The following is a 13,217-nucleotide window of genomic DNA, read 5'->3' on the forward strand; positions in this document are numbered from 1 at the left end:
ATAAATGTGGACACTTCCACTGTCATTTCATGATGTCAGAAGAGAAATTATTTGAAATTATTTGTATCTTTTATACAATTCTATTTATTGGTTCCTCCTAATCCAAAATATATAAGAAACCTGATATCTGGAAACTCAAGCTTGGGTCTGCAGAAGTTAATGTTAGATCAGACAGACTGTCCATCAGTTTTAAAAGCAGCCAGAAAGTTACAAAGTTTGAACAATAAAAGTAAATCTGTACTAAATGTAGCTAACAGAGCATATTCTATTCTACAGTATAATCTCACAATGCCAACGTGCCAATGCCAACAACAATGCTAACAATTGTCAGCTTATTTACTCTATCCAAGTTTCTAACTGAAACATTGTCTGTCTTGTAATTGTATCCCCCAGAGTGGCCAAGGTGGTGGCTCCAAAGAAGAAGAAGCTTGAACAGGCTGAGGAAGAGCTAAAGGTGGCCACAAAGGCCTTGCAGAAAAAGCAGGCTGCCCTCAAAGAAGTCCAAGATAAATTTGCAAAGCTTCAGGAGACTTTGGAAGCAAATAAAAACAAAAAAGCTGATTTGGAGAATCAGGTTTGCAATATATGTTTTCCTATGAATCAAGACTGTTTTTTTTATCGTTAAAAATGTCTCTGTTTTATAGATCAAAGAGCTACCCCAAGACTATATTTGCTCTGGTAAAACAATCTTAACTGAGTGTGTTGACCTGGGAGAAATCACAACAGGTTTATCCTGTTTTATATTCTTATGCCCTAAAGGTTGATCTGTGCAGTAAGAAACTAAAGAGAGCTGAGCAGCTGATTGGAGGCTTGGGAGGTGAGAAGACTCGCTGGAGTGAAACGGCCTTAAATCTTGGACAACTCTACAATAATCTGACTGGTGACATCCTCATCTCAGCAGGAATAGTGGCTTACCTGGGAGCTTTTACTTCCAGCTACAGACAAGTAAAGACCGCTGAAAGAAGTCTTGCACATTCAATGAGAGCCAAATGTTGGAGAGCAGATAATGAAATGAAGGTTCTTTGGAGGCACCATGACCTTTGGAGTTTTTCTCTCAATGATCCTCACATGTTCCTGAGGACAAAGTTCAGGGCCGGCTCTAGGCCAGCAGGTGCCCACAGCTGTGCTGTGTGTTCAGTCAGGTAGGATCTGATCCTCCTGATGTTGCAGAGAGCAAATCGGCAACATGGTCCTTAAAGGTCAACTGGTTGTCTACCATGACACCAACATTCCTGGTATAAGACGTAGGCACAAGCGTGATAGCGTCGAGTTGCATGCTTATCTAATATAAATATAATATAAATGTGGTTTAACATAAAAGTTATATTTTATACATAGTCAATGTCATTCTACTATGATTCCAGAAAACTGAGAGAAGGAAAGTTACTCTGTTACAATCAAAAGAAAGTCACTGTCACTTGACTGTGTTCATACTATATATTTTGTTTCATACATCAATTTTAGGATGCTTAGTATTGTTTGTCTTTAGCCGTTTTATGTTCCTCCCCAGATTCAGACAGAAAGGTGGATGGATCTTTGCAAAAGAGAAGAGATCCCATGCTCCACTAACAGGTCTCTCATGAGCTCACTGGGTGATCCTATAAAGATTCGTGCATGGACCATAGCTGGCCTGCCATCTGATAGCTTTTCTAGAGACAATGGCGTCATAATTTCGTGAGTAATGAAGACAGACTGACCATAATGCTTAGCATCACATTTTAACTATAAATGCCTTACCCTGTTTGGTTAAGCTTTTAGGTGCAGTAAAAAGTAAAATGACAATACGTCTCCAACTTTATGTAAATGAAGAAGTAATGCCGTCTTTTAATGACACTTCTCTGGCCCCTGATGTGCTATCCAACTGTGAGCTGTCCAGCTGTTCTTAATATAAATGTTAACTTCTGAGCTGCTCTATACATCTCAGTTCTTGTCCTTTGGCTTCTCCCCTGGTGTTAGGACATCTCACATTAACAATTACAAATCTTTCACTCTGACTAAACAGCACCATTTGATCATTCACCACTCTGGCTGTGTGTGTGTGTGTGTGTGCGTATGTGTGTGTGTACTTATAGAAATGCCAGGCGATGGCCTCTTATGATCGATCCTCAAGGCCAGGCCAACAAGTGGGTAAAAAACATGGAAAAAGCCAATAACCTACATATAATCAAGCTGAGCGATGCTGACTTTGTGCGCACTCTGGAGAATTGCATTCAGTTTGGTACTCCAGGTGAGCATTTTTCTATTTTGATGCTTACCCACTTAGTTGTAGTTCCCATTATTACCTAAGAAGGTTACTCTTTACCACAGAGATAGAAGCTGGGTCCCAATTCAGGGTCTGCACATTTCGGAGTGTGCAGACTACGTAGGCTACAGAGTGTCCTACGTAGTCTGCACACGCGGCACCACGATGACGTATGTAGCCGACGAATCTGCACCTCCCTGACTCTGAATTGGAACACAGTTTAACGGTTACACTGAGGCCTCTGCCCTTTTTTATTCTCTGTTCTGAGTCAATCCATGACATTCTGATAAGCTTTTATTCAGACCTCATTCACCTCTAGAACATTTTAAATTGCAGTGAATTTAAAGCGCTAAGAATACATCAATTTGATTTTATGCCTTTGTGTTGTTTTCCCTTCCAGTTATAGTGTCACATTATGTTAAGGCAAATGTCAGCATATTTTTTTTTTAGTGTTAATCCTTGAAGTAAAATTCTTCAATCCCCAGACCTTCAGTGTTGAAGTGATCTTTTGCTCCACAAGCTGCTTTCAGAACAAACCTCTCCACTCTGTGAAGACACACAACATAAGACAACATCTCTGGTAGAATAGTTCTATTTCATAGCATTTGTTTCATGTCTCAGTGTAGTGACTTCCACAGTCACTATTGAGGCAAAAGGATGGGTTCTGTCTATTTGTTTGACGCGCCGTCCATGTCCACAATGAAAACGCTCTTCAACCTGATGCGTTGTTTCCTTTATTGATAATCTTTCATGTTTGCAGGATGCAGCAATCCACTTGTTTAACTTAACATGTGATCGTTTGTATAGACTTTACATATACTCTAGTCTATCCAGCTCAGCTTGTTAGCGTACAAGTTTACCCAATAAGTTCAGCGGTCAACAAAAATTACAGCTACCCAGCCCTCCTCTCTCTGGCAAAACCACCCGTGACTAACTGACAACTCCTTCTTAACAGTTCCTCCCATCACCTACTGCATCCACGTGACCCCATGCTGCAAATAACCATGACAACCTATGTAAAACAAATCATCCATCCAGTGCTCATTTCTCCAAACATGTTTTATGGCTCCTACACTCAGTATGGGAACGCTCTGGGCGTGACCTCAACAGAAGCTCCTATTGCACTCTTCCAGCCAGGATTGGCTGGAGTATGTCTGTCAGTGCCAAGTAGAGCGGAAATCCTTCCCCTATATAAAGGGCTGGCACTTGACAGGCAGGTCATTCAGAAAAAGTCTTCTTGCTACCAGCAGAGGTTCTAAACACTCTCTTGATAACCCAACTGTCTCCCTCGGGACTAAGCTTAACTGTCCACAGACACAAGCGCAAACTTGGTTGCTGGACGCTTTGTTCCGGGCTTGCACAGTGTTTTGGAGAGAAAAATTCCTCTCACTAGCCTGTTGCTAAACAGCGGTGTGAGTGGCTATCTGCTAAGGGTAGCAATATGCTTTGCTGTTAGCTAGGGTGACCAAACATCCTCTTTTACCTGGACATGTTCCTTCTTGAGAGGTAAAAAAAAATGTGTTCGGCCGGAATTTCAAAATCGTTCAGGATTTTGCTCTATTTCAGCCTTAAATATGTTCACATCAGATTTGCGTTGCGTTATCCACTCTCAGAAAGCGAGCAATAGGAGAGGGAAGGGGAGAGGACAGTTACCTGATAATGACGCCACGTCACCTACCGCTCAGAATTACGAACAAACCAAAGGCACCATAGCTTTGTATTGCAGAGAAAGTGTACGTGAATCTTCCTTCTTGTCTCTGATGGGTTTTATACCCATGGAGGGTGAGAGGTGTCAGCTCCCTCACTTTCAGTGCAGTTTAACACATTAATTAGATTAAATGAAGACCAGGTTCATGTTTTGACTGATGGTCTTGACGGGCTGGAGAATGCAGAAAACATAAATGTAAATGAAACGTTAATGTAAATTGACAGGCAAAAACAAACAAACAAAAAATTCCCATGTTCGCCTTGGTGGTGATTCATGGGAGGTTTGTGCTGTACGGTAGTGTGGTGCAGCCTTGCAACAAGAAGCTGGTTCGAGCCTTGGCTGGGGGGAGGTTGAACAGTGACCTTTCTGTGTGGAGTTTGCATGTTCTCCCCATGTATGTGTGGGTTCTCTCCGAGTACTCCGACTTCCTCCCACCATCCAGAGACATGCATGTTAGGTAAATTGGCCACTTTGAATTCTCCCTAGGAGTGAGTGTGAGCACGAATGGTTGTTTGTCTCTTTGTGCTGGCACTGTGATGGACTGGCGACCTGTCCAGGGTGTACCCTATGGAGTTATTTTTGTGTTTTTATTAAATGCAAAAAAAAATAGTGATCTGAGAGTGGAAAAATTATCTGAAAGGAAAAAAATATATTTGATATAAATATTTTTCACACTGATAGCAAAAAATAATAATATTTGAGACTAAAAAAAGTTTTGAGATAAAGTATCTTGTTACAGCACATTTAAAAAATAATTTGACATTTAAAAAAAATAATTTCCTAGAAAAAAAACTCTCTCAAAAGCCTTTCTTTACTCTCAAATATATATTTTTTTGCTATCAGAGTGAAAACTTTTACTCTCCCAATTTTTTTTGTCTCAAAGCTTTTTTCTTCTCTCTCTCAAAACCAAAGTCTTTGCTATCGTTTCAAGATTTTGCTATCGATGTGAAACTTGTGTCATGGGCGGGTCCATGTTACTATTGGTCATTCTCAACCGAACTGACAGCTGGGTGGCGATCATTTCTGCATACTGATTACGCCTTTCTCATTAATATTCATGACTAACTCCTGCTATCCCTGCGCTGTGATCCACCATTGATTCACTGGGAGATGCAGACATGGTGAATATGCATTGATCTGTTGTTTTTGGGGGCGGAGACTCCAATATTTGGGTAAGATTATGACACAGCACACACAAAAGGCGTAATCAGTATGCAGAAATGATCGCCACCCAGCTGTCAGTTCGGTTGAGAATGACCAAAAAGTAAAGTAAAAGTTTTCACTCTGATAGCAAAAAATATATATTTGAGAGTAAAGAAAGGCTTTTGAGAGAGGTTTTATTCTAGGAAATTGTTTTTTTAAATGTCAAATTATTTTTTAAATGTGCTGTAACAAGATACTTTATCTCAAAACTTTTTTTTAGAATCAAATATTATTATTTTTTGCTATCAGTGTGAAAAATATTTATATCAAATATATTTTTTTCCTTTCAGATAATTTTTCTACTCTCAAATCACTATTTTTTTTTTGCATTTAATAAAAACACAAAAATAACTCCATATACCCGGCCTGTTAATTGCTGGGAAAGACTTCCCCGTGACCCTTAATTGGATGAAGCGGTAAAGAAAATGAATGAATGTGTTTGTTTGTTTGTGTTTCTATATATTACATATTTGCTTTATTAAGGAACAAACACCAAACAGAAAAACACGTGTCAAAATTTATCTTCAGTAGAGCGATTGATTAGTAACTGTCAAGAGAAGACGCTTTTCTAACTTGTTTCTCCACCAATGTGAATTTTAAGAGGTCTAGATGAAATAAATATAGCTTGAAAAAGCTTTATCAAGTGCATCAAATTAGTAATGACAGTTTGTGTCAGTTTAAATCCAGTGTCAGTATAAGCTAACCTGGTTGTAATTGAAGGGGCTGTTGTTTAGGATTCTACAAGCATGGCTGTCTTTATTTTAACCCTGGAGTGTAGAAGAGATGTTACAAAGCTCTCAAATATCCTTTGAAAGGGTTTGCAGTCGGTGCAGTGATAAACATTCAGGGGCTGAGGGGAAAAATAATTTGCTTTGGCATGTCATCTGACTGCACGCTATGGAATAATTTCCAACTGAGCAACAGCTCAGCTGTTGAAGTTAGCAATGTTTTTCACCAGCTCCAAAGTGAAATTGTTTTTAAAGAATATCTGTATAGAGATAGTGTCTCCTGGTTTGGTTAGGGTACACTGACTTGAACCCTTTCTTTCAGTGCTGCTGGAGAATGTAGGTGAGGAGCTAGACCCAGTCCTGGAGCCTCTGCTGCTCAAACAAACCTTTAAACAGGGTGGTGCAATGTGTATCCGCCTGGGAGACTCAACTATTGAATATGCTCCAGAGTTCCGCTTCTATATCACTACAAAGCTTCGGAACCCCCACTACCTGCCTGAGACATCAGTCAAGGTAAAGGAAAACTCCTTTTTACAAATGGTCCTTTATGTTCAGTTCAGTTCATTTTCAGACAACTTTATTTATCCTGCCAGCTGTGGAAGAAATTTTACTTATTACGCTCTATATATAATATTATAATCACAACTAGAATTGCTTCCTTTACTCCATTAATTTATAAATTGTATTTACACTGATTGTTACTATATTACATTTTTTCATTGTACATTTTTACTCATGCTTTAATTCACTTTTAAGTTTTATTCTCTTCATATACATGCTCTATTAAAAGTTTACTACAAGGGTAAGATGACCTTTATCTGGTCCTTCCTCAGACCCTTAGTCAGACTGGTTCTGGTGGAGACTAGGGCTAACTAATGACTGTTCTGATAGTCGATTAGTCACCAACTATTAAAACGACTAGTCGACCAATCGGATTATGTATCTCATGATGATTATTATTATTTCACTTTCAGCTTTGAAAATCTTGCATGAGGTTGTTATGTAAGTCCGATGTCCCTCCTCTTTAAATGTTCGATTTTTTTTTTGACAGCAGTTTTTTTAGTCCAGATGATATATAACTTGTTAAACTGTAGAAGTTGACACAGGTTCCTAGCAGCTTACTTGGCAGACCTGGGCCTTTGTTGTTGTTTGATTTCTTTTTTTCTGACCACAGTTTGGATCTTCTTCCTGGCCTTAAACAATCCTCCAATAATTTGAGTTTACTGTATATGACAGATATTGGGATCTGTACTTGTCTTAAAATGAATCAAAGAGTCAGTCCTACTTGAGTTAATTTACTTTCCTTTTTCTTTTATCTTTAATAAACTTCTTCAAACTGTCAAGCAGAACCTTGTTATTTTGGCACAGATAAGCAGCCAGCTGCAATCAGTCAAAATCATTTGACGCGGTCTTAACAACTTAAAATACATAGCTGAATTTTCAGCACCACTAAATTAGTAATCAAAGTTATGGCATGGATATTTTTAATATGTTATGTATGATTTTAACCTTTGTTGATTTCAGACATCAGTTTCAGTATGTGCATAATTTTTATTTGTTTTTTGTACTGTATGTTCAATCATCTTACTGCGCCAGAAAGAGAAGTTTGAAACAATCTCTGAAGGATCAATCTCACCATGAAATTCATGTTCATATTTAGTGTCCCAACCAAACATGCATGCACATTAATGTATGCATATTGAAGGTGAATGTGTGTATTGTTTGTGATGTAGGTGACCTTGGTAAACTTCATGATCACCCCACAAGGCATCCAGGATCAGCTGCTGGGCATTGTGGTGGCCCGGGAGAGGCCTGACCTGGAAGAAGAAAAGCAGGCTCTCATTCTACAGGGAGCAGAAAACAAGAAGTACAGTTGTACTGACCAGATCCATGTCAGCTTATCCATTAAAAACCACTTCCTTCCTTAAAGCGAGAACAGAAAACCTGTTTAACTGGACTTTCCTTTTTACTTTTTTCTAATCAGACAGTTGAAGGAAATTGAAGACAAAATCTTAGAGGGGCTCTCCTCCTGTAAGGGCAACATTCTGGAGGACGAGACGACCGTCAACACCCTCTCCTGTTCCAAAGTTCTCGCTAATGAAATTGCAGAGAAGCAGGCTGTGGCTGAAAAGACAGAGCAAAAGATTGACAAGACTCGCATGGGTTACACACCCATTGCAGTGCATTCCTCCATCTTGTTCTTCTCTATTGCTGACCTGGCTAACATAGAGCCAATGTACCAATACTCCCTCACCTGGTTTATTAACCTGTTCATTAGCTCCATTGATGGATCAGAAAAGAGAGATGTCTTGGAAGAGAGGTAAGCAGCATCAATGTGCCAGTAAAATACAAGAAACAATGATTTTGGTAGGCTTTTTTTCTTTTCTTTTTTTATCAATTACAAGTTTGGTTTGAACTTACACCCCTTTGAAGCCTACTCAAACTCTACCATATGTTTATGTTCTAGACTCCAGATCCTGCAAAACCATTTTACCTACACACTATATGCCAATGTGTGTCGCTCACTTTTTGAGAAGGATAAGCTGCTCTTTTCCTTCTGCCTCAGTGTCAGTCTGCTCATGCACAACAAGCTGGTATGAATACACACACAGCACAGACTTGCAACATAAACTGAAGATGTCTGACAGCACATCCAACATTGTTTTGTGGTGTATAAGTAAGTGATTAGCTAACCAAAGAAACTGGTTGTCATTTATTGGAGACAGTTTTTTCAGTGATTGTGTTTTCTGTGTCTTGTGTGCTTGTATGAAGTTGTTACACTAAGATAATCCCCAAAATTGTCAACCATTAATTCAAATAATGACAATTATTTTAATTATTTTGCTGTGTTTACACTCTGATTACTACTAACCCCTTTTTCAGGTGGATGAGGGAGAGTGGCGCTTCCTTCTAACAGGAGGTGTCGGCTTGGACAACCCCCACTCTAACCCTTGCACCTGGCTCCCCAAGAAGTCTTGGGATGAGATATGCCGCTTGGATGAGATGAAAAGTTTCAAAAATTTCCGTCATGATATGACCCAACTCAGAAATGAGTGGAAGCAGGTCTATGACAGCCCAGTGAGTTTCATCCACTTGACAACATACAAACTAATAGTCTGTTTTATTGCGGTTTATGCACCTGATAATGCTAAAATAAAATAGATAAGACCATATTTGTGGTAAATTCTTTACCGCTAAGGTCAGTAGTGATATTTAAAAGTTCAGCCTTGTCTACTGAGAAGACTGAAGCTTGTGTTGTGCATATTTCCAGAACCCTCATCAGACTCCATTCCCTGGTGGGTGGCAGGAGAAGCTGAGCCAGTTTCAGAAGATGCTAGTGGTTCGTTGTCTCAGATCAGACAAGGTCTGTTCACACTAAGGAATTATGTGTGCTTAAATAGATTTTTCACATAAAGAGACACTGAATAAACTCTTCTGATTTGCTGCTCAGATTATTCCCATGGTGCAGCAGTTTGTTTCAGACACGTTGGGTCGTCGCTTCATTGAAGCGCCACCATTTAACCTGAGCGAGGTGTTTGTTGATAGCCACTGCTGTGCTCCCCTTATCTTCATCCTCTCCACTGGCTCAGATCCCATGGCTGCTCTGCTCAAGTTTGGAGATGAAAAGGTACAGAGACATCTGGAGAACTCTGCAGCTTTAAAGTCTGTTGTTTGTAAAAAATAAAAATACAAAAGAGATATTGAATCCTCTGGGTTGACCAGGCTCCCATAAAAGTACTTTTATTTAGTTTTTTTTGTTTGTTTTGTCACACTCAGGGTTTTACAGGTAACAAGCTGACCTCCCTTTCTCTTGGCCAAGGCCAAGGTCCTATTGCTATGCAAATGATAAAAACAGGCATTACAGAGGGCACATGGATCGTTCTGCAGAACTGCCACTTGGCCACTTCATGGATGCCGACACTGGAGAAAGTTTGTGAGGTCAGAAGACACAAAGACTTTTGCAGATGCCTTTTTATGCCCAGTGGGAACAATGTTAATACTATTTTAATACTCTTCTGTCTCTATATGCACATAAATGATCTGGGATTTTTGACTGATCAGGAGCTGAACCCAGATACCACCCACCCAGACTTCAGACTTTGGCTGACTAGCTATCCATCTCCCACATTCCCTGTGGCAGTGCTTCAGAATGGGGTGAAGATGACCAACGAAGCTCCAAAGGGTCTCCGCTCCAACATCGCACGCTCCTTCTTAATGGACCCCATTTCTGACCCAGAGTTTTTTGACAGCTCTAGCAAGCCGGTAAAGTTACCCTGCAAGTCTAAGTGTGCACTTGGATTAACAGCTGCACAGATCCCATGTCTTTTTTGCTGTTATGTTTGTTTTCGCTATTGCAACACTAAATAATCATCTCTGTTGATCTTGGAACTTGCATTTCATCTGTGTTTATTCACCTTTCTAGGTTGTGTTTAAGAAACTGTTGTACGGCCTGTGTTTCTTCCACGCCCTGACCCAGGAGAGGAGAAAGTTTGGACCTTTAGGCTGGAACATTCCTTATGAATTCAATGAGACCGACCTCCGGATTTCTGTTCAGCAGCTACACATGTTCTTGGAGCAGTACCAGGTAATTTACTTTGTAATTCAAAGTTTCAGTAATGCAACTATATTTTGAACCAGTTACGGGACAAAATTCTGTCTGTTCAGTGTCACAGCCTCATTCTGTCATACATGTTTCCTGCTACATGCAGATTTATAAATAGATCCTCTCTTGTGTTTTATATTACGTTTAGTATCAATGTTTGTAATAGGAATTCTAGCTTTCAGGAATTTTTCAGCCTTTTCAGAATTTTAGAGTTCAGCACTCCTGGTTCCCCCTGTAAAAGGCTTAGAAAAGGTTTTAGAAATTAAATTCTAAGGATTTTTTTTATTTTGTCTGCACTGACATTTTCAGCTTGGAACCTAGTGTTGCTTAATGAATTTGTAAGTGAAATTCTCATCCAGAAAATGTCACATTGGTCAAAAACTCAGCTTTTTTGTCATGTTATAGCAATTTCTATTCAAAGTGGAGGTTCTGTGTATATCAGTAAGCTAATGCTGTTTTGGTAGAAAGTAAATGCAAGTGCAAAACCAAGAATGTGCTCCCATACGCTGAGGGGGGCAGTGGCTCAGGTACTAGAGCGGGTTGTCCAATGATCGGAAGGTAGTTGTTTTGAATCCCTCTCCTCCAGTCCTTGGACAAGACACTTCATCCTCCTTGCCTCCAATGAATGTGTATGAAGCTGTGGCTACATAGCTTACCACCACCAAGTATAAATGAGGAGTGAATGAATAATGGATACTATGTCAAGTTCTTTGAGTACTTTGAAAAGTGCTATAAATATCTAATCCATTAATATATTATTATATCTGCTAAAATTCAACAGTTCTCTATATTCTTCTGCTCTTTATAAATGTCTCTTTTCAGGAAGTTCCATTTGATGCCCTGCGCTACATGACTGGAGAGTGCAACTATGGAGGGCGTGTGACAGATGATTGGGACAGACGTACCCTTTGCACCATCCTCTCAATATTTTATACCTCAAAAATCATTGAGGTCTCTGACTACAAGTTTGATCCAAGTGGGCTTTACTACGCCCCAGCTGAGGGATCGGTAAGTTGCTTCTAGGTATTAATGTTTTTTCCAGTTTTACATCTTTCAGTCCTCTTTAAACCATCTGTCTTCCCTGTCCATAGTGTGGATATTGTAATCCACACAGGACTGTCCCTTATCCTTGAGATTCAGGTGGACTATTGAGTCCTCATCTGAAGGTGTGTGTTGAGCTGTTGTTTAGCGTCATTTATAAACTACACAAAACTGCATATAAAGCTTTTTCATCTTCTGTTGCAAGTTTAATCTTCAGAATTAACCATGTTTTTTTTTTTATCTGGGGCTGGGACACACTGGGACTTTGTGTTTGGAGAGATCTCATCTTGGTTTGTCAAACATTCATCTCATAGTTTGTATTACAAGGAAGCTAAGGGGAGCTTGGCCCTCATCCAGAAAAAAACTTCTATTTTCAGGTTATATTTAATTTTCCTTAAGATTCCTGATGTTTGTTAAATTGAAAGAATTGCATTAATTAGTCAGTTTTGTGTGTTTATTATTTTATTGCATTAGATTTCCCAAACATACGTCTTTGTTCATGCTTGGCAGGGCAGCACTAGTTATTAGATGTACATAGCCACCGTACATCTAAGTTGTGGTTTGTTATTGAATTAGTCACTAGCAAGTTTGATACAATGGAAAACTAATGAAAGCATTTTTCTGCCCAGGCTACTGTGGTCACTAGTAAGTTAGGATAGGCTTAGGCTAACAAACAGAACTGACATTACTTTGTTGTATTTTATGATATTGATGACCATGCAAGTGTCTTCCTAAACTAAAATGCAGGTGAGTCCCATTGAGATTGACATTCTGACATTTTTATGGCGTTATCATCTCAATGTTAAATGTTTCTGATTGCTGCATAGAGTAGTAGCAGTAGTAGTGTTGACAGTAGTTTTGACCATGCTGCTGTCCACTATACATGCATGTGCATGTGATTTGGAAAGTCATGGAGCATGCCAAAAATGAGGCTTCACCAAAAGCACCTGTGTAATTTAAATCCTGCTCCAACCACATATGGAGTGACTATGTTTGTGATTGTTGATTTTTTTCCTTGCTAATTGTTCCACATTATTTCTCTGATTTAATAAAAGGCCAGTTTGGGAATTCATAGCTTTAAAGTGCATTCTTCTTCTTATAATTTTTTTTCTTTTTCTTTCCCAGCCAGTTTTCTTCCAGTGAATTAATACTAAGGTCTGAAAGGTTTTGTCCTCCTCAGTGTGCAGAGCAGAGACTATATTGATCAACTTGTTTTCTTCTTCTTCTTGCATTTTATTGTGAAAACCTCATCTTTCTTCTTTTGACCCTGATTTTATCCACATGTCTGAACCAGTGGCTTGGTTTTGTTTCCCTGCAGAAGTTCTGCTTTCCACTTTGTGATTAAACATGGGAGAATTCATGGCAGACACACTTTTACCTGTAAAAACCATTTTATGTAAAATAGTTGGTGGAGATGTAAAGGTTTAGCAGGGTTCAAATCTGATCTGGGGATAAGTTGGTCAAGTTATTTAAGGAGCTGATAGTTTGACTTCCCCATAATTTTCCAAACTGATAGCACACCCCCTGCTGCTTACTGAAGGTAATTACTTATAAGCGCTGCAGAGAAATGGAAATATCTGGGTCTTCTTACTCAGCTTTGGTGCTTTTGCATGAATCAACTCTGCTGAACCTCCTGATCTTTAAAGACAAATCAAAACAGGAGATGAGCTTCCAACATGTTGCTGTGTAATG

General features: G+C 39.3%; 1 protein-coding gene across 2 annotated transcripts in view; it reads left to right on the forward strand.

Annotated features, from left to right (window-relative positions):
- The window catches only part of dnah7 (dynein, axonemal, heavy chain 7), a 62,728-nt gene that overhangs the window by 40,233 nt on the left and 9,278 nt on the right, over nucleotides 1-13,217 (forward strand). For both annotated transcript variants that reach the window (XM_041982047.1, XM_041982048.1), the window contains exons 46-60: nucleotides 394-574; nucleotides 760-945; nucleotides 1,511-1,674; nucleotides 2,073-2,227; nucleotides 6,204-6,394; nucleotides 7,615-7,748; nucleotides 7,866-8,201; nucleotides 8,349-8,475; nucleotides 8,765-8,959; nucleotides 9,153-9,245; nucleotides 9,333-9,509; nucleotides 9,659-9,820; nucleotides 9,944-10,144; nucleotides 10,305-10,466; nucleotides 11,307-11,492. In XM_041982047.1, coding sequence (XP_041837981.1) covers nucleotides 394-574; nucleotides 760-945; nucleotides 1,511-1,674; nucleotides 2,073-2,227; nucleotides 6,204-6,394; nucleotides 7,615-7,748; nucleotides 7,866-8,201; nucleotides 8,349-8,475; nucleotides 8,765-8,959; nucleotides 9,153-9,245; nucleotides 9,333-9,509; nucleotides 9,659-9,820; nucleotides 9,944-10,144; nucleotides 10,305-10,466; nucleotides 11,307-11,492 — 2,650 coding nt within the window. The remainder of the gene's footprint in view (nucleotides 1-393; nucleotides 575-759; nucleotides 946-1,510; nucleotides 1,675-2,072; nucleotides 2,228-6,203; nucleotides 6,395-7,614; nucleotides 7,749-7,865; nucleotides 8,202-8,348; nucleotides 8,476-8,764; nucleotides 8,960-9,152; nucleotides 9,246-9,332; nucleotides 9,510-9,658; nucleotides 9,821-9,943; nucleotides 10,145-10,304; nucleotides 10,467-11,306; nucleotides 11,493-13,217) is intronic.

The sequence above is a fragment of the Melanotaenia boesemani genome, chromosome 4 (assembly GCF_017639745.1).
Source record: "Melanotaenia boesemani isolate fMelBoe1 chromosome 4, fMelBoe1.pri, whole genome shotgun sequence".
NCBI lineage: Eukaryota > Metazoa > Chordata > Actinopteri > Atheriniformes > Melanotaeniidae > Melanotaenia > Melanotaenia boesemani.